General features: G+C 41.8%; 1 protein-coding gene across 13 annotated transcripts in view; it reads right to left on the bottom strand.

Moving 5' to 3' along the window:
• Positions 1-26,256, bottom strand: part of NEDD4L (NEDD4 like E3 ubiquitin protein ligase) — a 353,635-nt gene that overhangs the window by 41,225 nt on the left and 286,154 nt on the right. For 9 of the 13 annotated variants that reach the window (XM_066602536.1, XM_066602537.1, XM_066602540.1 and 6 more), the window contains 10 exons: positions 25,723-25,773; positions 22,968-23,029; positions 22,780-22,882; positions 19,561-19,727; positions 17,121-17,250; positions 12,453-12,626; positions 9,607-9,681; positions 5,585-5,644; positions 3,285-3,416; positions 1,763-1,882 (listed from right to left, as the gene is read on the bottom strand). In XM_066602536.1, coding sequence (XP_066458633.1) covers positions 1,763-1,882; positions 3,285-3,416; positions 5,585-5,644; positions 9,607-9,681; positions 12,453-12,626; positions 17,121-17,250; positions 19,561-19,727; positions 22,780-22,882; positions 22,968-23,029; positions 25,723-25,773 — 1,074 coding nt within the window. The remainder of the gene's footprint in view (positions 1-1,762; positions 1,883-3,284; positions 3,417-5,584; positions 5,645-9,606; positions 9,682-12,452; positions 12,627-17,120; positions 17,251-19,560; positions 19,728-22,779; positions 22,883-22,967; positions 23,030-25,722; positions 25,774-26,256) is intronic. The other 4 variants (XM_066602539.1, XM_066602532.1, XM_066602533.1 and 1 more) reach the window with 2 other exon arrangements.

Genomic DNA, 26,256 nt, shown 5'->3' with positions numbered 1-26,256 from the left:
TTACTTCTACTTTGGCTTACATCCTTAGTCATGTTACAAGTCCTGGAAAGGCTTGAACCTTACCTTTTAAGGCAGCTATCCTCCAATAGATGGCGCTAGAGAAATAGCTTTCGTTTTCCTAGAGAAGAGACAATTTGCATACCTTTTTCCCAGGGCGCACTACCTAGCCTATAAACCTCCCTATGCCAGTTATGGTGGTCTCCACAAGCAGGAATGGTACTTCCCCACACATATGCATGTTATGGTCAATAACAAAACAGAGGTTATAGAAACGAAGCAGGGAGCGTCTTCCAGGGATTCTTTAGTTGTTACCTTAGGAAAATAAATAATTCTTTGACTGCTACACATTGCAACACAAGACGTCTATAGATTTCAAAATACTCAGCCCTTTATCTGATCTCGTTATTGTTGGCACAAAGTTCATTTTCCATAATACGTCCCAATTACTAGACCTTACTTATTCCATCAGCTTAACACTGGTTAGTAGGAATTGTTGCCAAATGCTTTTAGGCTTGTATTTCAAGTTTATATAGTGTTGCTCTAAACTTTCCATGTTTTTTTTTTTTTACTTTATATGGTATTTTTGGTCCAAGGGTACATACATGAACCATAGAAACAGTCTTAAACGATCTTGTAGACAACCTAATTTTTGGGCATAAACCTTCACCCAATCACCAGGCTGCTTGTATATTAGAGACAACATTCAGCAGATGAACAAGTTTTTTAGCAAGTATAAAAAAAATTCTCACTGGTGGGCTCGGTTGGCTCTACGGAGTTAAAAGATCATAACAAATCGCTCATCTTCCATACCTGCGATTCTTGGCCCACGTAAAAGAAAAATAAACAAGCGCCAATTGACAAACTATGTCAACTTAGACTCTATGCAGAGTGAACAATCACTCATGTGATTGTTGGTTGCACATATAGAATTATCGTTGGCAGCACATCGCCTGCAGGCAAATGTTTTTGCCCAAATGTGTGCCTGTGTAAAAGGGCCTTCAGTATAATACGGGCTCCATACCTTACCTGTGCTAGGGGCTTCTCTAGTCCCTATTGGATCAATGTGACCAGTGAAAAGAAGGGCTCCTCATTTCAAGATTGACCCACCCATGAAGGTTACAGGGGTTGTACCAGGATCACAGGTTATCCCTTATCGACAGGAAAAGGGATAACTTGCTGATCAGTAGGGTCTTGAAAACAGGGGGGCTGTGTTCCTCGTCCTCCCCAATAGACTCCCTGCAGTGAGGAGGAAAGTATGGGAGCCGCCATTTATTTTATTTAAGTGTATATGCCCATGCTTTGTATAGTTTGCCCTCATGAAAAAACATTAGTGGAGACCAGTATACCGCAAGAACAAAATTATTACAGTAATTAAGCCAAAAAGAAACCAAAACGTTAAAAATCTCATCCCCCCAAAAAAATCAGTATTAACTTAAGAAATAGTTCACATACACAACAACCGAATCAAAAAACATAACATACAGTAGACATACTACATAAGAGCATGAAAATGTTCAAAAGAAATCAGCAAGAAGAAGAAGAGGTTGTTTAAGAAGAGTTACGAAGCGTATATGAAGAAAAACAAAAAAGAAAACCAGATGAGCATAGAGTTCACGTTATAAAGCATGAAGAGCGAAAGAAGAGATACTGGAGAGGCCGCCAGCCATTGCCGAAGTTAGAAAAAGAAAATAAGATTGCGGAGGCTTGGTAAGCGAAGAAGAAGAAGAGGAGAAGGTCCATATTAGATGAGACAGACTCTCACCTCGAGTGGAGCAGACAGAGTGACTGTGGGGGAACTGAGACTACGAGGCCGCCTGATCTGAGGTTCACTCAGATGGTTGCTACTGTTTGAGGTGGATCCGACCGCACCATCTTCAGCGTGCTAGTTTAGAGGCAAAACATAGTTAGCAATCTACAGCAATCCTAAATATCATCAATGAAAGACGACAGATCTTCGACTTGAAGGATAATCCCAATCAACACTAAAATTTGGGAGTAGAATTAAAAACTATCTTGGCAAGCTCTCTCTTGCTGTGGGAGAAGCCTGGACAACCTCAGAATAAGAAGCACCCCATTGGTCATTCATAGGTGAACACATTTTTTTAAAGAGGTATGCTCAACCTAAACAGTGTTGGCATATCACTATGTTGAGAACGAAGGGGCGCAGCACTGGTGTAGTGCCATGGCCTCTTCACTGGTTGTCCCTGCATAGAGGTTTAACAGTGCCCCGCTGTGCAGGAAAGCGTGGCCCTGTACAGCCGGGTCACTGTGTAGAACAAGACTGGAAGGAGATGTAGCACTATAACTAGCACCGCAGCCCCTTCATTCTTATGCATCCAATATGTGGGACCCAGACAGATCAAAAAGCATATTCTACTTTAGAAATGGAAATACTTCTTTAACACGCATAGTATAATAAATCAAGAGTCTTCAATACATTCTCTTTACGTTTAGGGAAGACACGGTAGAGAACAGTCATTCAGCACTTTAGTTGTCAGAGTGTCATCTTTAAGAGATTTTCCAGGACTAAGCTAGTCTACTTCGGGAAAACCCTTTTTAAATTAAGACTCGCCTACTCGCCATCAATCAAAAGCAGACTTGTTCGTCAATTGCATGCTGTCATGCTTGTTTCTTTACATGAATTTGACTGGTTAGGTGCAATTTAACTCCTTAATTAGCACACCAGTTGGTGCTGTGACATCCTTGCTGTAAGAAAGGCATAAAGAGCTGCTTCATTTACAGTCTGGACACAAATTGGGGGGGGAGAGGCCCATACACATCACATGAAGGAAAATGGCCTGTGACTTAAATAGTATGCTCAAATCTGAGTGTTGAGCAACCTTAGCTACTTTATGTAGTGGTAAGGAGAGGTATAGCAATCCTCTTCCCTGTCAAGTATGCACATAAGGCTACTAGGGGAAAGCACAGATTCCATTCATTTCAAATGAGGGTCTCTATTTGTATGTCATTAGTGAATTTGAGCATCTAAAAGCTAGATAATCAGCAAGCAACATATTTTTCGGTGTCCTTATGACAAATCTTTTATATCCATGGATTAAAAAGTGGTCATAGGAACATTGTGTGGATCCAAACATACATCCACTAATAGAGTCCATTAGGATATGGACAATAATGTGGATGGCTTATTGGACCACACAAGCAGTTTCTTTTCAATCCCTGATAACACAAGCCCAGATTAAGGCCACACAGATGGAAAAAAAATGCTTAAATGTCCCTTTTCATACAAAGAAAGTGGGACAGTCGGCCTGCAAGGATCTTCGTACCTGAACGATTGGACGGGTCCATGTTGTTGTGCGATTGTTGTGATTAACATAATATGTGCGTCCTTTAGCGTCTTTTCTCTCTTCCCAGCCTGACGGTAAACCCGGAGTGGTATGTACATAGGCCACGGATGGCTGTTTGTATGCAAGAAATTATTACCATACTGTGATCATTTAAGAAGAAATGCAATTCATAGAAAATAATCCTATTCTCTTCAAACCTTCTAGATCTGCATTACATCATCCTAAAGAGCAACATCATGCAGATATAAACAGTGTACATTATCAGTTTGGTTTAAATTTTCTCATCACTAGAGGGCAGTATTATAGGAAGGTCAGGACATGCCACTCCGTTGGCCCAGGCAGTGGTTGGATGGGCTATAAATGTGACAACCACCTTTTTGAGCCATTTGTCCATCCTTCTACATAGTCGAATACCAAGTGTAAGTGGCTGATAATGAGCAGAGGAGAAAGATCCTAAAGCATGATGGGAGTGATAATTGAAAAAAAAAAACCCTGAAAAAAATTTACTTTATTACTCGGTTGTTGATTATATCAGTAGTAAGAGGACTTGCTTTTTAAAAAGGGGTTGCCCCGGAATTCAACACAATGGCCACCATTTTTGCAGCATGTGGAGCCCAATCCTAGGACAGGTGAATTCATCTGTAAATTGAAGGGGGAAACAGGTACTTCTGCAGGTGGGTGACGGAGCGCAACACCACACTCTTCATTCCCACCAGGCTAACAGGAGTGAACAGAATGGTGTTAAGCTCCTCCCCCACCTTCTCCTCCCTCCATTCTAGAGATGCAATCAACTGTCCTAGGATGGCAGCCAGTTCGGAGGGTACCTGGACATCTCTTTTTACCCAAGAAACATGATTTAAAGCATTTTTTAATAGTTCAATCTTCAAAACTGAACCAAAATGTCAGCCATCGTGGCTGGAGGGTTAAAGGGTTTGCACTGAATTCGAAAAATATGGCTGCTTTTCTCCATAAACAATTCCACAGCTGTCTATGGGTTGTGTTTGGCATTGTAACTAGAGATGAGCGAACGTACTCGGATAGGCACTACTCGTCCGAGTAATGTGCCTTATCCGAGTACCGCTGTGCTCGTGCTCAAAGATTCGGGACGCGCTGCGGAGCGGGGAGCTGCAGGGGAGAGCGGGGAGGAACGAAGGGGAGATCTTTCTCTCCTTCTCTCCCGGCCGCTCTGCCCCGCTCCCCGCTGCGACTCACCTGTCAGCAGCGGAGCGCCCCGAATCTTTGAGCACGAGTACAGCGATACTCGGATAAGGCACATTACTCGGACGAGTAGTGCCTATCCGAGTACGTTCGCTCATCTCTAATTGTAACCCAGCTCTATTGGTGTTTGGTACTGAGCTGCAAAACTAGACAAAACCTGTAGGCAGGTGTGGTGCTGTTTTTGGAAGAAAGCAGTCATGTTTTTTTTTCCAATTCCAGACAACATCCCCCATGTCATAAAAGTTTTATTAGTGACTGCGTAGAACTTGGGATTCCCACCAAGCAGGAGAAGTGCCCCCCATTTCCGTATCAATGAAGAAATAAAATGAGAGTACTTACAGGTTTCCAAACATGCTCTCATGTCAATATGCCTATTTACTTAATAGCCCCCCACCCCCCGCCCCAATAGACCTTCGTTTTGCTTAATGCGCACCAGAATTGTTTGGGGTCCTGGGAGCAGGATACCCCTACTTCGTACATTTGTCAAACACTTTTTGGTAGGGGTCAACTTGTTGAATTTGGGTCACAAAATAATGATGATGCCTTGACTTGTAACTTTAATTTTCAAAGCCAACTAAGATGGTACGAGACCAAATCCACCATCTCACCAAAATAACCAAGAAGGTGGTGGAGAAGCAATGGAATATGGTGGCATTTATAACAATACACTACATGTAATTCTAGAGTTGACCTACAACTGTTGTGAAAGCACAACCCCCAGCACGACTAATGGAGCAAAGCTAAAAAGCAGTCAACACAGTTGGCTTCACCCAAAAGTGGTGAATTATGAATTGTTTTTAAGGCCAACTACTAGACATTCCCTTTTAGACAATTAAGTAAATATTCACCATAAATCCATAGTATAACTACAGGCAAGTGGCAAAACATATGATCCAATGGAAAAATAGTCAAACTATCCTAATATATGACGAAATTAGAAAGATCCAGTACAATATGTTATAGGCATAATGAAGCTTTACTCCATATGGGCAAATAAACCTATAACCAATGGTCTTGTCAATGGTCACTAGACCGTACTACTACAACCCTATAGACATTACCGCTGAATCCTCTCCACCGGTCACAGTTGAAGACCGCGCTCTTCCTGTTGGGATGCTGGGCTGTTGAACAATAACGTGACCATTAATAAAACCTACAGGGTCAATTTGAGGAATGAGTGATCGTTAGCCGAGAAGGTGAATCATTAAGGAAGAGTTACTGTAGATTGACATGAATAATTTGGTAAGTAATTTAGGAATATGATTGCTTGGATTAAATTCTCAATCGAGAGACATAGAATTTCCATGATTGTCCAGAATGCTTAATTAATGCAGTCATTAACTGTTCTCATAGGGGCCATGTGTCCAGTGTGGGCCAAAATATTTTTTGTTCCGTGAGAGTTCCTGGAAAGAGTAGGTGACACTAAGTATGATGAGGTGAAACATGAGCGAGTGATACGTGAGTGATAGGAATTGCTAATGACTGACTACTGACAGTGTAATTGCCCAACACTGGCTCTCAAATATAAGTATTATGATGAGGCATCAGTCAAAAGTCAATATGTAAACTTCTCAATCTAAGCCCAGGAGAAAGTCCATCTACTTCAATAAAAATATTTGAATCGACTTCCCTAAAAAGTTGACTAAAAAGTATCATAAAATGACCATTAAATAAATGTGCGCATTGTATCTTTGGTCAATTTTTTCAAAAAATGTTTTTTATTCTTTCCCTAGTTATATCTTGGCTAACCCTAGGGCAAAACACATTTAGCATAGCGTTTTTGATTTTCAAGGAAATATGCTCTTTGGTTGAAGGATACAGATATCCCCATTGGTTATGCCACAGGGGCAGCTCACGTGCCTCTTATGACGCTTCTAGAGAAAAGAGGCCCAAGCTGAGGTTGTCATCATCCCTCATTTTAATGAGTAGTGAAAATTTTTGAAGGCATCTCCTACAACATTTGGAAACCAGGATATGGGGAATTAACTGAAGGATCATGGAAAGCAGATGAAGAGATAGGGGAACAAACGCCAGAATGTCCTTTCCTTTGTAGTTGTGTCAAGCAGCATCATTTATTTTTTGCTATGGGGACCCTCACCTCTATGTACACCCCTGGGGAAGTACAGTAAGCATACTACTCAAAGGAGAGAGTCCTAAAAAATCTAACATGATAAAAAAAGAATAGTTTTCAATGCAGCTAAAATTTTGTCCCTTCATGTAGAGAGTAGAGATGAGCGAACGTGCTCGGCCCCGCCCCTTTTTCGCCCGAGTACCGCGATTTTCGAGTACTTCCGTACTCGGGCGAAAAAATTCGGGGGGCGCCGTGGCGGCGCGGGGGGTTGCAGCGGGGAGTGGGGGGGAGAGGGAGAGAGAGAGGGCTCCCCCCTGTTCCCCGCTGCTACCCCCCGCACCGCCGCGCCTCTCCCCGCCCCCCGGCGCCCCCTCGAATCTTTACGCGCGAGTACTGAAGTACTCGAAAATGGCGGTACTCGGGTGCGTAAGTACTCATTACGAGTACGTTCGCTCATCTCTAGTAGAGAGAGAACATAAGAATTTTGCACCAAGGTCCTCAGGGCAAAGTTATGTACAGAGAACTCAAAACAAAGTTATCATCAAAGTTATTGTCCATAGTTGAAAGAGCTGAATATTCCTTTACAAAGAGGTGAGTTTCTAATAAAGATAATCAAAAAGTCCTCATGTTAGTATTCTGCTCGTTTGAAGAAGGGTTTTTTTTGTGATCTCCCCATTCCCTCTGCACAAAATTTAAAGTCTATTCTCCAACTATGCTATTAACAATGCTGTTGATTGATCACCATCTCCCACAAGAGAGAAACTTTTTTTCCTGCTGCGATCTTCCGTCTCATAATCCAATTGGCTACAATGCTATGTCCAATTTAAAGGAGGGTATAAAAAGATGACAAGATGATGATCAGAGGTCCATTTAGTTTACACTTCTTAGTCTTCTAATGACAGAGTACTTCACTATTTCTTACATTCAATCTTCAACTTCAATTCTTTTTAATCTTCTGCTTTTTCCGTTGTAAGAAATGTTGGCCTCCGAGAAGGCAATTAAGCAAGAAGATAATTGATCATGTTCAAGTCAATTGAGACAAAACGATGAGATATGCCCAAGTAATCAGGAATGGTCTTAAGAGTATTCTATCTTGGATGCCTACATCCTTCAAAAGAAAAAAAGGCTTCCCAAATCCTACCCAGCACAATCCCAATTCACATGAGATTAAAACATGTAACGAGCCAACACATTGCCACGATAAGAAGGAAAACAAGAGGAAGGAATATCATCATCAATTAGCTAAGCAAAGTTTACAAAGGCATTTGCTATGCAAATCTTGATGAGAATCCGTCATGGCGGCCAAATTAATAGTATTTCTGACCATTACCATGACTTAGAAGTTATCGCTATTGGCTACGGTAAAGGGTGGGCTTTTGAGACTAGGATTTTCACAACTTCTTTACAAGTTGTATGCAAACGACCAACAACCTGTAAGTTGTATACACAGGCCTAGTAGTAAAGAACCAACATTTTACATTGACCTCAACCTTTACCCCTACAATAGAGTTGGCAAGTACATTGTTGAATGTTAATGCTAACCATTAAAAGGATTCCAATAATTCACAAATGTTGAAGATATAAAAGTTGTCCAAGATTAGAAGGCCCTGCATTTTTTTCTCCAAAACAGCACCAACCTTGTCAATGGGTTGTGAATGACACTGGTGTCGCAAATGTAAACTTAATATTTACCGTGTTATGATATAAACAATTGCTATGGAAACTTTTGTGCATGAAAAATCATTAAAACAGATATCTTATGCTAAGTCCTTGCAGGAAAAAATGATGCACAAGACTGTTTTTATTTGCATTGAGTTTTCCTTCTCATGCATTTAGAAAGCCACATATTTAAATTGCAGGCTCTTCTATATTTATGTTTCTTCCTGGCGGGGAATTCCCAGCCCTGATCAACTGATCTCGCTCATGAAGTTGCACAAGCTCAGCTCCCCATCCCCTCTCCTCTTTCAGAGGCTGTGTTGCATAACCACGCCCACTCAATACTACACAGCTATCTCTAGCTCACCCTCTGAGTAGCTGCTGGTGTCTTCCTCCTCACTACTGATAGGAGCATTACAGCCCTCTTTAATAGTAGCTTTCTGTCCTCCTGATCTCCTCCAGCATCCCTTAGCACTGTCATGCAGCCCTCTGTAGAGCTCTGAAAAAGGCTTTACAAAGAGCTGTAAAACCTAACTACAATGTCTTAAATATAGTTATTAAAATGCACCAGTCATGTCAACGAATACTACATATGTATTGTAGATCTGCTCCACTGAAGAGAATACAGCTGAGCTGCAATCACAACTTATGGACAGGTGTGGCACTGTTTTTGGGACAAAGCCGCCATGTTTTGTTCTTTAAGTGGAAGAGCCTAAAAAAGAATGTGTTTCAAACAACAAAAAAAAGAGACCAGGAATGATCAAAACTAAACCTGTGGAAGTTTCTCCCAGTGTACATCTATAGTACTTTACAGTGTCCTGTATCATAAGCAACAAGACTGAGAATGTTCATGTTTTTGTTCTTTTGTCTTCTGCTACAGAACTCTACATATAAAGTCACTTAAGTAACATTTCGATAATTTGATAAATCAAGTACAGTCATCAAAAACATACAAAGAAAAAACACCAAAGCACCAAAGATAATCACCATAGTATACTGTTGCCTTTTTCCTGTTTATAGCATTTTCCGTAAAATGGCTTGGGGGGGAAAAAAAAGTTTTTGAAACTTTAGCATTATGTGACTTAAGAATAGTAATGCTTGGTTTCTTTCTTTGGAAGAGCAAGAATGCAATCACATAAAAATTCACAAGACCATATGTAGATCAGAAGCCATTATTTATGGAAACTTCAAGGATTCCAACAACTCATATGGCCCCTTTGGGCATCAAGGGAGGAAACCAAAAATTTACGACCAACATCCAAGCCAAAAAGTTTTAGAACTCTGCTCTCTCCACAGGAAAAAGTTCAACTGGATAAGAAAAATAGGGAAAAAAAAGAGACATGAACTTTGATTTACCATTGGTAAATTAGCCTGCTCAGCGACGCCATCTGTCACACTGCAAGACCTCAACCTCGAGGAAGGTTCCCTCTGCTGAAAAACAGATGATTGAAGAAATTCTGTAATTTTTTCAGTTTTTATTTATTTTTTAGCAAAATTGAAAAATAAATTACATCCAAAAACAAACACAATAAATGCCCTGGCTTCTAAGACAGGTTGATGCCCTCATTAAAAAAAAGAAAGGTTTTTCAAAAATCACCACATCTGTATTGCGAATAAATGTTACCTTTCGTCTTTCCCAAGCTGTTTGCTGCGGGTGGAGAAAAAAATTTGGTGTCTATGGTTAGTATTTTTAGTCCCTGGGTTAGAATTCTGGCACAGCTCAGTATGGAAAAAAATAAAATAAAACAAGAAAAATTGTCTTAAAGGTGTTTCCTGCAACATAAAATGGCCTCACAGCCACTCTGTCTTCCCTGCTTGATGCTGACCAGCACCTGTGATTGCTTCAGCCAATCACTTGCCACAGTAGTAACGTTCTTTATCCAGTCATTGGCTGCAGCAGTCACATGTTCTGGGCAACAGCAACTAGGAAGGACAGAATGGTTGCAAAGCAATTTTAAGTCATGGGTAAACCCCTTTAATATATTATGCGTTTATCTTGTTTTGGAATGAGAGAGTGAGGTTTTATACTAAAAGTAATACTAAAAAGCATCCAAACAAATGGGGACTTGACAAGCCAAGACAAGACAATACTAAAAAGCATTTCCTCCTGAAAAAAATTGAATAAAACATAAAATATGTCACTAGTAAATATAAATCATTGACACCTCCTTTTCTGATAAATACATACTGTATCTGTTTTTGGGCAAGATGGTTGACATCCAATAACAAACTGGGCATTAGTAGATTTCACTTAGATTATTACTGACTAGAGATGAGCGAGCATACTCGCTAAGGCAAACTACTCGAGTGAGTAGTGCCTTATTAGAGTACCTGCCCGCTTGTCGCTAAAGATTCGGCTGCGGGTGAGCAGTGAGTCGCGGGAGTGAGCAGGGGGGAGCGGGGGGGGGGAGAGAGTGAGAGAGAGATCTCCCCTCCGTTCTTCCCCTCTCTCCCGCCGCTCCCCGCCCCCCGTCGGCAGCCGAACCTTTAGAGACGAGCGGGCAGGTACTCGAATAAGGCACTACTCGCTCGGGTAGTTTGCCTTTGCGAGTATGCTCGCTCATCTCTATTACTGACCTTTACTAGAACCTGAAAGGTAACTGATTACATAGAAACCATCAGCAAGTGGCTATTCATCGATCTGTTACTCCTACTTTCCCTATAACATAATTACAGAAATACCCAAGTGCAAGCATTAGATCCTCAAATAATTGACTATATGGATACTAAGGTGTAAAATGATTGAGCTGCCAGTAATAAGTCACATAAGCAGTTACTATAGGTTCACATATATCCATGAAAAGCCAAAACAGCAATTTGCTGATGGTTTCCATATTGAATCAGAAATTTTTCTACATTGCACAAAGTAAAGACAAACCAAAAAGATTCTGGATTTTACACTTGGTCTTAAAGGTTAAAACAACCCTCCGATTTTAGGACAAAATTCTCTACCAGGACTGGATAGAGTAGTGGAAATATTACCTGTAGTTGTTCCCTGTTGTCTCTCTGTTCGGCCAGTTCCAGACCCAGCTTTCAGCTGTTCAAGATGGCCGTCACAATTACCTTACCTAATCCCCACAGTGTATTGGTACTGTTAGATTACTAATGCACCTAAATACACACATACCAGCTCTATGATGGGCCAGAACTCCTCATGTGATCAGCACTGGCCAATCACAAAGCAGTACACAGCTTGCATTAGTTAAAAAATTGTTGCAGCCAATTTGCTCAGCCAAAAACAGGGCCTAGAACATGCGGATCAAAGAAAAACAACTGGAAGCAATAACCCTCAACACCTCAATACCAAGACACAATTTTGTCTCAAAACTGGAGCCTCGCTTTAAAGGGATTGTCCAGGAATAGGGAATACTTTACCACTCCAGTGTCATTGGAACCTCCACCTCCGGACCAGTTCCAACCCTGGGCCACATGGTCGGCTTAGTCGTTGCCAATTATATCATTGCTTGGGGCTGGCTATTTGACTAATTTCAATAACTAAGCCAAAAACCTTCTCTGTCATGACCAGCCCAGAAATATAGAAGGGGGTTGGCTTTGTTATTGAAATAAGCTAAACAGCCAGACCCCTGCGATGATGTCACAGGCAATGGAAGAGCCATATCACTCAACCTGTTTTGAAGCTGGGCCAGAAATGGAGGTTCTGATACTAATGGACCATGTAATTATTTCCCCTCCCTTGACAACCCCTTTAATTAAAGATGAAGGTTCACTTTAAATTGCTAAATCAGTAATTAGTTTAAATTCGATCAGGGGGGAAATATTAAAAACCACAAAGGGGTGGATGGGAATTTAAAAAAATATGGCTGCTTTCTTTCAGAAACAATGCCATACCTATCCTTGAACACAATCCATAGATATCAAAGAGAATAAGACTGAGCTGCAATACCACACACAACCTGTGGACAGGTGTGGCGCTGTTATTGGAAGAAAGCACCCACGTTCTTCTAATCCCATCCACCCCCTTTAAGGTCCAAAATTTCACGAATGGGATGGTATTTGAATTCATTGACTGAAGAGCTCAAGCAAGCCGTGTCTGATACTCCGCTGGGTTGATCTGAAGACCTCAGTAGATTGTAAGTTCCAGAATTCTAATTACTTGTAATTTGTTGACACAGTACTAATTGCAGGCTGGGCATGTCATGGTAGAGCTGCGAATGTGTGCCAACTGCAATCTTACTACTTACAATAAGTGAACTGAACTGTTCCCCATTGGACTCCGAATTAATCTGCAGCCTCCGGTTAAGCTCCTCAGAAAGTTCCAAAGCGCTGGCCCGAGAGACTGGAGAGGCGGGTGGTGGCAGCGATGCGTTCAGAGTGTCACTGCTCAGACTCATTTCTTCAGAAATGGTCTCCCATGGCTGGGGAAGGAAACAAATGAGCGTCAGTAACAGACAGAAGCACAAAACACTTGATTCATTTTCATCTATCAGGAGGCAATATTTGCTAAGTAACAATAAATATCCTGGAGAAGATCAGTCGATGGCTGACAATAGTTGGTCGGATGTTTTCATCATCTGAAATAGTGACGGTAGGACATAAATAACAGAGTGGAAATATTGATTGGAGTTCCTGAAGGAAAATTATAGTCATCAGCTCCACAAAGGAGAAAGATGGCAGACAATAAGATCCACAATCTGCCTCCTGGCCTTGAGAGTTTATACAATAAATGGGTTTAATCTGAATTGCATTTTCTTCATGTAGGACTGACAGCTACTATTCAAGGACTGCAAGGGAACCCGTCACCTGGAGAGGCTTCAAGGAGGTAACTGAACTGGTGGTTTCAATGGCAGGCTGGTCAACATGCCAGACCATAGACAAGGCTGAATGCCTAATTAAGTACCGGAGACTCCTCCAAGGTTCTAACATAGTAATAGGCCCACATGGTGACAGCAGATGACAACCCCATCTGGAGCTTGCGCTAGGGTCTATTGTGCATGGGTCAATTCACAAGTAACCTACAGTATTGAAGGGGTTTTCTGGGACTTAGGGTTATTTTACATGATGGCTATTGTTCCTGTGCTTTCACAAAGGAGCGATAGACTCTCATTGAATAGAGGCAGAGCGCGTCGGAGATCTCTTCTGGATGCCCACATCCATTCTAGGATGATTACTCAGGCGACAGTCAGCCCATGTAAAAGCATCCTTAGATATTGAGGACCTATCCTTAGGGTTCCAATGGTATCTTTCCACCAATCTAATATTGATAACCTATCTTAACGATCAGCAATTCAAAGGGCCCTCTTCCTCGATCTGTTGTGTCACATTCATCAGTCAAACAGCTTTTGTGCAGTTCAGTCCCATTCAAGTGCAATACCAGGTACCACTGGTCGAAAATGAATGGCAATGACTGGTCAAAAATGAAGAGACCTCTTCAAACATCTGATCATGGGGATGCCTGAAGTCAGACCTCTTCCAACCGGTTATGGATGGCCTATACTAAGGAAAGGTCATCAATTATCCAAGTCTAGGAAAATCTCTTTAGAAAAGTTAACTATTAAATTAAATGTGAACAGGAGCTGGACAGATAGAGGGGGGACCTTCAGAATCATTTCTTATGGTGGAGATCCTGGAACCCCATTCTCACGAGGACCATAAAGGACACTTCGCTCAATTCCACAGAAATGGATATTGCTAATGAGCACTTTGATAATAAGCGTCAAGTCAACCTTTTTGACTCATGGCACACAGCTTACAAGGGATTGCTTACAGGGATTTACTCAGATTGCCAGATTCAGAGGCAAGAAGGAACCATTAGTTAAAATTAAAATTAGGAAAATTTGCTCCACCTTTTTTTGTCAGGAACTGGAGTAAGATCATAGAGCAAGGCTACGCCAGACCAAATTTTTTATTGGCCATTAAAAGCTATCATAATTGCAAGAATTTTGAGAGTAAAACCAACCTTAGATGGCTCAAAAAAGGGGCTGTTGCAGTAACACTCAAAGTAACCATGTGGTCTTGTGGAGTGAAGAATGTAAATATGTACAAGTTTTTGTTTTGCTGCAAACTATATCTTGGTCTCCGCCTGCCTTTCTGTCATGAAATTTATCATCCACCTGCATATAACAAGTGTCCCAATCTATTTTTGGTGCCTGGGACATAGATACTTGACTAATTTGTCCAAGGTCACAGGAAGATGACACTGGAATTCGAGGCATAGGTCCGGAGCACGTCCCCTTGTCATTGTCATACAGTGTTTGACTTTACCCTGCAGCCCCTTCCAAATCATGACCAGGGAGTTTGAGAGAACTGTTAATGTAGATGACATTATTGCTTAATCCCATAGGTAGCCTTAGTAAAGATTTCCCATCATCACCCACTGCTGGGGCATGTGCCCATTAATGTCTTCACCAACCCAAATCTAGAAAGACGACAAACTAGAAAGCCAGATCTTTTAGATAACGGTACATCCCAAGACCCGCAAAGATCCTTTTATATGGGCCCAAACATTCCTTTAAACTCTAGGCTAGTGCGATTGTGCACTGAGCAGATCCCTGCAGGAAGCAGATGGCTCCAGTTTCACTGCTGTGGCCAGGCATAGTATTACACTCCAATTCGCATTTACTTCAATGGTAAGTTTGCTTGTAATACCAAGCCTGGCCACTGAAGTGGGAACGGAGCTGTGCGCAAGCAAATCAACTCTGAGAAGAGCTGATCGGTGGGGTTCCTGGCATAGACTGTCAAACTGGACACCTCCTTTAAATCCACTTCAAATGTTGAGCGGCTTTACAAAAACTCAAGGTTAATTTCTGCCTTTTTTTCATATCTTTTATTCCAGTCACAACCAAGGCTGTATGCCAAGTGCTGCTGGATATACATGCTTTATTTCCATGGTATATGTAACCTATGTGCCCTAACCACTTCATTCTGTGTATCTGCCATTTCAGCTCTCATAATACACTGAAAGCCAACAGAGATCAGAGTTTAGTGTTGGACGTGAAAGGAGAAGAAAGCCACAAAACAATAGAAGATAAAGAAAGTATTTGCAAAGTTACTCCGCAGTGTTATTTATTGCAGGTCACATAGTCTCCATGGTGCCATGTGATCCTTAGATCTTATATGCCAGTCTAGGATTGGTATTCCGTGGATGGTGATAGTCCGTTTATCCGATTTCACGACAGAACACAACAAGGTCAGCTGTTCATTGTCACTGCTGTTATCGCTTTTGCCTGTTACATGGAATAAGCCCCTGTGTATCAGACGGGCAGAGAGAGATGTTTTTGTATTCCGGAGACAGGAGTGATTAGCGAGCTGCGCGCCAACCACTCCGGTCCTGCTCTGTAATAACCTCCAAGTGATATTGCAGGCTGTAAACAAGGAATCAGCCAGGAGCGGGACTCTTTAAATGGATTTCCTCCGTGCCAGCTTGGTACCCGATACACTGGTGTACAGATCAAAACAGAAAAAGTCTCCACGGTGAATGACGGGACCACTGACAGATCCATCAAGGTGTCAGTGACTTGCAGTTTTAGAATAGGCCTTGCGTCCGAAGCCAGAACAAATACAAGAACTGCTAGGAGAAGAGCGGACGCGCTCATAAATACCCCAAAACAAGCAACCCTACAGGACCATAAATAGAGCGGCTCAAAATGACCCAAGCTGGGCGCACCACCACTAGGGGGCAGAATCTTCCCCTCAGATGAGGGGTAATTTAGTACTGGGCAACTTCTAAAACCCCGAAGTGATGGGAAATCAGGGCGATCAACTGCAGCAGCACACCACTATGAAGACTGCCTTCCCATGGTAGATGCTCCATCATTCATACAGCACCAACACATTCCGTAACATTGTACAATAAACACACCGCCATTGATCAGGTTGCCAGTGGCACTCATAACTGGATTTTCTTAGCCAGTAAGTGTAGGTGTATATAATATGCAATGTTTAGACCCTTCTTCCAAACCATGTGCGATGCCGTTTAATTGATACGCCATCTCTTTTCCTACGAGTCATTACACTGCGGCCATGCCATATATAGAATTAAAAAAATGTTTTACCAGTTTTTTTTTGTAAATGTTTCGTTGTACAAAAAGTTTGATACTTTTTTAAACATTTTTCATTTAATTTAAAAGGGGTTGTCCACGTTTTTACTATTTTGATGACATACCCTCAGGATAGATCAATAGTTGACAGGCGGGGGTCCCCCACTCAGAATCACTGGCCATCAGCTGTTTGAATTCAATGGGAATAGTGACTGTGAAACTAACCTGGGCTGCTGCAGTGAACATGGACCTGTCAGCTTCTTACGACCCAGCAAACAGCTAATTGCCAAGGAGTTCTAAGCAACAAACACCCAGCGATTTTTGGTGACTTTTCCTGAGGACATTTCATCAAGAACATAGAAGTGGACAACCTTTTAAATTTTTTTCGTCCCCTAGAAAGTGTCATTCTTTGGTCACTTCTATAAGGCTTTGGAATACATACTATTCAAAAGCATTATTGCCTCTTCGATACATCTACATATAGTTTACCAGTCAGTTTTACACTAACAGATCTGGAAGCGTACACCAGGCCTCATCAACACCCCACAATCAGGCTGACCCAATGATGAAAAAAACCCCTTCCATTCATCAAACCCCTTAGATGCCGCTGTCACTACTGACTGTGCCATCCCATGGGATTAATCAGCAGGGAACAGCAGTAACTCAAATTCTAGCAGGTTGTTGGCTGTATGGTTACAACTTGTGTGACATCCAACGGCCGCACCACAATGTCCTATTGCAGTAAAAACACTGAAATTTCGACGTAATAGGATTAGTCCACCTTCAGGAAGGGGATAGTCTAAGCATGTTTTTGGAGTATAGAAAACAAGTGGAAACAAAAAACACACACCAAAACCACAAGGTTGTACCCACCTCAGGTATATCTGCTCCTTCTACGTGTTCCGGCTCGAGGTCTTCACTGATGTGTCTCCTGGACCTGAACACTCTGTGGGCTTCTTGCTGTATGTGTCTGATGTTATTATCGGACTCAGATGTGACGTCTCTGGTAAGGGGCAAGAAAAGATGATAAATGGCATAACAAGGCAACATAGGACGGCAGCAGTCATGATTTCAGGAAGATATATCTACTATATAAGAGACTGCCTCTTCGTGCTGTACCGACTTGCTTCATTTAAAACCCCTTAGTGGCCAGCCACACGGCTTTTTACAGCAGGTCACTAAGGAGCATTAGCCTAGGCGGCAGTGTTTTTATTGCGGTCTAATAGAAGGCCTTGATGGGAATCCCGTGCAGGGAACAGCATTGGCACCCCACAATATGATCACGTGGTGACAGTGGATTCACATGGTAGCCGGAGGCCTCATTAATGTCTGTGAATTTGCCAGGCATACCAGCTTATCAGAACCTGTCTGCAGCAGTCTGATCGCGGGTTGCTCTAAGATGCACTACACTGCACTACAAAAGTTGTGCAGTGTAGTGAACCAATGATTGAACCATAGCATCTTCAAGTCCTTTGGAGAGACGAAAAAAAAACACGTAAAAGAAGAAGAAAAAAGTTCTATAAAGTTAATTGAAAGAAAAAAACAAAAAAACAGACACTTTTAACCTACATACTCCCTTTATCATAGAAAAAAATAAATATACACACACACACCGTCATGTTTGTAATGACTCGAACTATAAAAACATAATGTCCATTACCCCACATGGTAAACAGTGAAAAAAAAGTTTAAAAACTATTTTTATTCATGCACCTCCAAAGAACGCAATAAAAAGTTATCAAAAAGTCTCTTGTACTCTAAAATGGTACAAAAGAAAATTAAAGCTCATCCTGCAAAAAATAAGGCCACCTACAGGTCATTTGGTGAAAAAATAAAAAAGGTTATGGGTCGCAGAAGGTAGCAAAGCAAATACAATTTATTTACTTATTTAGACTTATACAAAAGTAGTAAGACATCAAGAAAAACTACCCGTATATACTCAAGTATTAGCCGACCCGCGTATAAGCAGAGGCACCCAATTTTATCACTAAAAAACAGGAAAATTAGGTGCCTCGAGTTTAAGCCTAGGGTCGGAAATGCATGGTCCATGCACCACTGCTTTCAATAGGGCCGGGGCTTCTGCCGGTGGCCCCACTGAAAGCAATGGTCTGCTGGCAGCCCCTGCAGTGATTTATACATACATACATACATACACACTCACCTCTCAGCGACTGCCGGGCTGCAACTGATTGGCTGAGCGCTCAGCCAATCACAGACAGCTCTCAGCCATTTATTGAATGACAGCTGAGCACTGCCAGTGATTAGTCACAGAGCTCAGCCAATCACAGGCAGCGCTCGGCCTTTCTTTGAAGGGCCGAGCACTGCCTTGATTGGCTGAGGGCTGTAACCAATCACAGGCAGAGCTCAACTGTCATTCAATGAATGGCTGAGTGCTGTCTGTGATTGGCTGAGCACTCAGCCAATCAGATGCAGCCCCTTCAGCAGACGGAGATTTTGAATCCCTGCCTGCTGAAAGAACTTCATTACAATGACGGGACCCAAGCGGCAGAGGACAGGTGAGTATAGATATGTTTTCGTAATTTTTTACACATGCCAGGGATGATTTTTAGGGAAGGGCTTAAATTTAAAGCCCTTCCCTGAAAATCACTGCAGGGGTGCCGGCAGTCTGTTGTTTTCAATGGCAGCCGGGGCCCCACTGAAAGCAATGGGAGAAAGTCACGACTCGAGCATAAGTCGAGGGGAGCTTTTTCAGCATAAAAAATGTGCAGAAAAAGTCTGCTTATACTTGAGTATGTAAGGTATATAAATTTGGTATTGCAGTTATTGTATGGACTGACAGATTAAAAGTAACATTTCACTTATACTGCATGGTGAAACCCATAAAAGCAAAACTAAAAAAAATAAATAAAAAAAAAAAAAAAAAAATCGGTAAATTTTGCTTTTTTCAGCCTCTCAAAGATGAAAACAAAATGTATAAAACTTCAACCACACATCCTATGTGCCCCAATGTGGTACCGTTAGAAGATACAACTTGTCCCGCAAAAAATAAGGCCTTAAATAGCAATGTCAATTAAAATTAAAAATGTTATGGCTCGTGGAACATAACGATGTTAAAATGGAAAAATAGGCTGGTCACTTAGGAGTTAAATAAAAACAAGCATAAATAGGTCTGGGAATCCTGCATCTTCAGGATGAAATGTGCAGGAATATGGCAAGACATGGGACGATTCCTAATGAGAATGGAGGCTTGGGCAGTCCTTGTGTAGACATATGTTTGACTAAACCCCTAACATACAGCTCTGGGCAGGATCGGTAGATTTGATATAGTTCACTTTTAGATGAGGATACGTACATTAGACTTGGCCGATGCCACTGTGTGGTCCTGTTATTATGGTTGACGTAATATGTGCGCCCAAGATTGTCTACTTTCTCCTCCCATCCTGGTGGCATAGGGGGAGCCGGCAGTTCTTGTTGGTGTGGAGAGGTAGAGTCATTGGAGTCTACAACGTCCCAGGCCTGCTGGAGAATAAGAACGTGAAAAGTTAGGCTTCAATAAGTAATTTCATGCAAAATTTTGTCAACTTAGGCTCCGTTCATAACTGCTGTTCCAGTAATAATGAAAACCACAATGATGTTGTCGATCAATCGCACGTTGGACAACAGCATCACCCAATGGACTCCACTGACTGATAATGGGGTCTGTTGGGTTCTACTGCTTTGCAGCACTATTCTTTTTTAAAATCACCTTTATTTATATAGAGTCTGCATGTTACATCACATGATATTGGGTTCTGTCCCCATCTGTATGTTTTTGAAGTGTTGGAGGAAACCCACTTAGACATGGGGAGAACATGCAAACTCCATGCAGGTGTTGTCCTAGCACTGCAAGGCGAATGTGACAGAATGCCCAACAGAGACTCCAATTTAGATACACACAGAGGCTGGGGGTCTTCATATAGTGAGGGTTTTCTTTTATGATCCTTGCATGCAGCGAGCACATGGGAAAGGGCAGTCAGCCAACACCCTGCTCCAAAAAATTACATGATGTGCAGTAGTTTTTTCCTTTTTTGTTTTCTTCTCCAGGTCAACAGATGGCAGGATGACTTCTTTTCGGAAAGAGAAAAAATTTTGCAAAAAGTTTAGCAAAGACTCGTTCACATCAGCGTTTTTGAATTCCATTGATATGAACGAATCTTAATTCAGTACCTTATACAAGTACTATTTTGAGAACACAAATTGCACGACTGAATTTTAGGACATTGGTGAAGTTTTCCTATAAATGGGTTGTCCCACTTCCAGCTGTTTTGCTCAGAAAGTAGACAGCTTTGTACACTGCGCTCTAGTCTGAGTTGGTACTGCAGGCTGAATCCAATACACTTCATTAGGGCTGAGCCTGCAATACAAACTTGGGCCACTATGCAGTGTACGGCGCTATCTGCTTCCTGCAGCCAAATGGCTAGAAGTGGTACAGCCCCTTTAATGTTGCTTCAAATATGCCACCCACATGTCTACAATGGGGGAACAACACTTCCTATGTCATGGTAATATAGACGCTACTAATGGAAAACCAAGCTTCCAAAAGAGGTCAGTCTTCATTGATTGCACCGAATGGAACTGCATCACTAGATTGGCCTTTCAGGAGTCTGGTAGTGCTGGTGCAGCGTCTGTTTGAGCTTGGAAAGCATTTTAACAAATGGCTACAAGACGACAACTCCTAAGAATCAGTCATTCATCATCCACCTCGAAGCTTCCATTTGGACCTGTAATAGATTTTTGCCCTTTGTGTAATTGGTGAGGCATAAATCTGGATTAAATGGGCCAGGAGCTCCACTATTATTACCGAAAAGTAAACACCTTGGAACAATCGCCCATTGTGTCCTTAAGTGGTTCCATTCAGAGCCGATGATCAACCTGTTCAGTAAAACTAAATGGTTCATTATGAACTATATTTTTAGCCTATGGAAAATCTTCAGCACTAAATCTCATCTAGAGCAATTATAACACTTGGGGAGAACAACCTGGTACTAAATATTGGCTAATCCCTTTTAGTTAAAATGGTCTCCCAAAAATAATCTGATCACAGGTTGTTCCACTGCTTAGACCACTAGTGATCATCTTCATCTGTTACCTGAAAGTAAGTAAGTGTTTGATTCCCCTGCAGTGCCTCCACAGGTCAAATGGAGTATTACAGTTTTCCACTAAAATCAGTGGACAAAGGATGGATTTTTTTTGCACCATGGATTTAGCAACAGCATGTAGATTTATAGCAGATTTTCATACCAATATGCCACAGAATTCACCATAAGCACTGCAAAAGAAGAAATCTGCTACATAATTTAACATGCGTTGGATTTGCGATTCGCACTGCTGCTCAATTCCACTGCAGATTTTTTTTATGTGGATATTTTCTATAATTTTATCCACTTTGCTGCTAGTGTAAAGGCTGAAAATGTTCCTTATGCAAATTCATGGCAGAACGTCTGCAGTTTATCTGCCATGTATGGCTGCATCCTCCTTAACCCTTTGCAATCCAATTTTGGATTCAGGGTTTCCTATGGGGCTTTCTATTTCCGCCAATATACAATGGCGCCATCTGCTGGCTAGAGCCAGTACTGAGGTATGGGACATGCTGAACAGGCCCCCCAACAACATAGCGGCCAGTAATATACAGTAGGAATACCCAGCTGGATGTCTTCCGACATTGGAGCTCTTACAGCCTTCAATCAGAATGTCTTCAGACATCAGACAGTAGATTGGAAAGGGTTAAAGCAGCCTTCTGGTTCGGGACTAAATTCTGTCCCAGGAACAAATGGGGGATAGTGTATTACCTGTTGACATTCTTCACTGCCATTGTCCCTCAGATGTGTTGATTCGGGATCCTGTTTTTAGCTGCCCAACATGGCCACTGCAATTGTCTAGCTACCTAGTCCACGCTATACATTGCTTTGAGTGGCCAGTGCTGATCATGTGAGCAGTGCTGGCCAATCAGAGAGCACATATAGCCCCCTGCTAGTCTAACACTACCAATGCATTGAGGTAGTCTGAAGATTGCATTGGCCATCTTGGACCTGGGACCGGCAGATCAGAGAGGCATTAGCACAGAAGATGAGCAGTAGGTAATATAACTGCTCCCTTGAGTCCTGCACCAAATTTTATCCTGAAATCGGATGGTTGCTTTAAGGTGGCCACAGACATAAGACGTTTTGAATGTCTACAAGTCTACAGTACCATCTTTAATGACTTCTAATTAACATTAATTGTAATGCAACTTCCTTTGACTCCAATCGGCCTTGCCCAGAGAAGACACGGTCAGTTAGTAGAATGCACAGAGTTTGCGACTCATCTTTCTCTGGAGTAAGTTCAAGAGAGATGGAGGGGAGTTGCAGCCCCGTTCTTACAGTACTTTGTGGTAGTGACAGAGATTAGACTTCCACCAATGAGAATGTCAGAACTAATTAGATGGTACACAAAGAATACAATGACCTACACAGAATGGACTATCTTAGCAGATAACTGGGCATGAGAGAAAAGTTACTACAATGTATCAAGAGTAGGTGATATCTTAGGTTACCTCCGATTCTTCCCTTTGCTCGCTGGTTTCCTCCTCTTGGGCTCCGTTCTTTGGCAAGTACGCCATCTTTAATCTCAGGAAACCTTTCACCCGAGACTTGTGGCTGTGAAATTCAATATAAGGAGTCCATTGAAAAGACTGAAGTATCGGCTGATCATTTAAACAGAGTCCATTATGTGAACACTCACCTTCTTGGTCTGAGCAGAAAGTCTTTGAATGTATACGGCCTCTCCATTGTTGGATCTTCTGTCTGTTAACAAGAAGGTTACATTTTAACATCTTTTGTTCAGATTTTACTTTGCACAATATCTAAGCATTATTCTGTGAGGAAGAGGAAGGAATCTGTTCATTGGTCACAGGTCAAAAAACTTTGCTGTTAGGAAGTATGTGAACACTCAACATCTGTACGCCCTTCTTTAACCCTTAATGACCCATGGCAAATGTATAAGTTAAGGGTCACCAGGGGAAATATGGAGGAGGCTTGGGAGCAGGATTAAAAACAAAAAGACAAAAAAAAAACTTCTTCCATAACTCCCATAGAAAATTCTAGATAAATACAAAATAAATGTCATTGGTATCACAATGTCTGCAAAGTGATCAAAAAGTAGGTATGTCTAACAAATCCCCGAACTCCACGGGTCACCTACCTTCAGCTAATAAACTTAGCTGTTATGGCTAAAAGTAGGTGACAGATTCCCTTTAAGCCCTGTCTATGCAATATACAATAGATTGCTAGTTCAAGTCCCCTATGGGAAGAAAAAAAAGTTTAAATAGAAGTTTAAAGATTTTTTTAAATTGTGTATTAAAATTTTTTTTCCCCCACTCATGGAATCGAAAAAAAAAAATTATAGAACTGGCTTTACCGTGTCCATAAAACTCATATTTATTAAAATACTATATTATTATCCTGCACGGTGAATGTTGTCAGAAAAAAATACACACTGCCAGAATTGTGCTTTTTTAGGTCACTTTGGCTCAAAGACAAAATTGAAAAGTTGTACGTACCCCAAACAACAGTACCAATTAAACTACAGCTCACTCTGCAAAAAAGAAGCCCTCACACTGGCCAGTCAACGGAAAAATTAAAAAAGCTATTGGGGACAGAAAGCAATTTCTTTTTAAATAAAACAGTATTTTATTATTACCATTATTATTTGATTTTAAACAGAACATAAGATGAAAAACTGACAACTCAACAGAATCAAAAAAACAAAAAAACTGTGCAAACAGCAAACAAATCAGCACATCCATACTTGATCTGGAACTTCAATTGAAAGCATGAACGAGCCCCAAGTTGAAAAAGTAAAAAAAAAAAAAAAATCTAATTTGTAAAGTACCAATTTATTCCGCAGCGCTTTCAGGTAATTTATTACCCACCACCAAGCTGGGTCCTCATTTTACCGACCCCGGAAGGATAGAAGGCTGTGAACCTCAAAGAGTAGTAGCCTGGATGCATATTAGCCTCTTACTCCCCACTTCTACACGAGCCAACCTAAACAACCAATCACTGTGAACCAGCCAAACCAAATAACCAATCACCAGGAAGGAGTAAATCCAAACAACCAATCAGGTTGCGAATGGTGTGCATTTGGGGTGTAATATAGATATATCCAGCCTGGTCAAGAGTGTAATCGGTGTTGGGTCAGGTAATTAAAGGTACAGTCAGTGGGAACACAGCTGAGTGGTTGGTCCTTGCTCTATTGGAAACCATAACGCTGCAAAACAGCATTTTTAATGAGATTTCAGAGTAATTACAGCAAAATCTGCCATGTCTGAATACGGGTACTTTCACATCTGCATCTGAACCTCCGGCTGGAAGTTCCGTCGTAGATGCGACTGCAAATACCGAAAGAAAAAGCACTGCGTGCAGCACTTTCTCTTCCGTTCAAAAGCCGGGCGGATCCCATTATTGTCAATGGGTTCCACCTGGCGCTGTTTGGTTCCACTCAGAGACTGAACAGTTCGGCTGCTGGGAATAGCACAGGGTGCCTGGTTGTTTCCGTAAGCCCAGCCACCTCTCAGCATGACAGGGTGAAGAAGGATGGGCTCAGAGGTCCTTGATTCTACAGAATGTATTAGACCGCTACAGTGGAGATGCCATACATGTATGAGATGGGAATACCCCCTTCAAGGAGTTTTCCAGCACTTTACTATTGATGACCTATTCTTGGGATAGGTCATCAATAGTTGATCGATGGGGGCCACCACTTGGGATCCCCGCACACCCTGCTATCAGTGTGGACAGAGCTGAAAAGAGATTTGTCCATATTGCAGTGGTCTAGGTTGTTATTACAGGCGCAGCTCCAAATTAATTCAATGCAATACCATCCTGGGCTACTACAATATGGACAAACCTATCTGCTTCTGCTCTGCCCACACTACCAGCAGGACGACGATAACTCATTATCAGGGATCCTGGGCAGACGACCCCACCAATCAGCTGACGATGACCTATCATGAGGATAGGTCATCAATAGTCAAGTCCTAGAAAGCACCATTAAGGTATTCGCCAACGTGGGATCCTATTGGCAAAAAGTCACTCTATGCCTATGTAGTGGCAAACGTCAGAGGTACATGTAGGAGGACCCTCTAGACGCATACCTCCGACATACCCTGCGTAAGCAATATGAATAAACCCCAATACATGCTTATGATTGGAACTGCTTCCTTTACAAACAGGGCTGATGGAGAGTAAGCTTGTAGGTCTTTGCACATTCCCTGCCATCTGAGGAGCTGCTAATGACCTGGTAATACTTCCTGCAAATGCTGAAAGGAAACTATTGTATACCCACGTACACAATGGCAACTATTATTTAACCTTCAAGTCATTATAACCCAATGTAGCAACGGAGGAAAGCAAATATTAGATCTCCAGAAGTGAGTAAAGTTCATCCCTGAGAATAAGAGGTCAACAGATAATAGCCAAATAAGAAAACATCTTACCGGTAAGTGGTTTAGAGGCACGTCAACTTGACCCAAGAAGTCATCCCTGGTCTGTAAAGGCAAACAGGACAAAGTTTACTACCCTGCAAACTACAGCAAATGTCATGTTAAAACTTAAAGGGGAACTGCAGCCAAGATGGTCTCCTGATATGTCCTATGAGAAGATCACATTGGTGAAGTCTGTGATCTTGGATCATCATTGATCTCCGAATGGCATTGCTCAGAAATTTCGGTTTTGCTGTACCAAAATTCCGGTATCCGAAATCGCTGCCAAAGGGGTTTCGGCATTCTAGAGAGACATTTAATTGTGTAAATCAATGGAGCCTTACGTCAACAATCCGCCACGTATGGCACCTATGACATATCGGAAACTCATCCTGACTGTATGTTGCAGAATGCAAAGCATCTAGACTTACACAACATTGAACCTTACAACCTGTAGGACCCAATACAGTCCATGGCAATCACCACGTTTGCATGAAACTTGCAGTTTTCACCTAGGAGTGAAAAAAGGTGCAAAACTGCTTTGCTCCA

This window comes from Eleutherodactylus coqui, chromosome 5 (assembly GCF_035609145.1).
Source record: "Eleutherodactylus coqui strain aEleCoq1 chromosome 5, aEleCoq1.hap1, whole genome shotgun sequence".
Lineage (NCBI taxonomy): Eukaryota > Metazoa > Chordata > Amphibia > Anura > Eleutherodactylidae > Eleutherodactylus > Eleutherodactylus coqui.
This window is presented reverse-complemented; position numbering and strand designations above follow the sequence as displayed.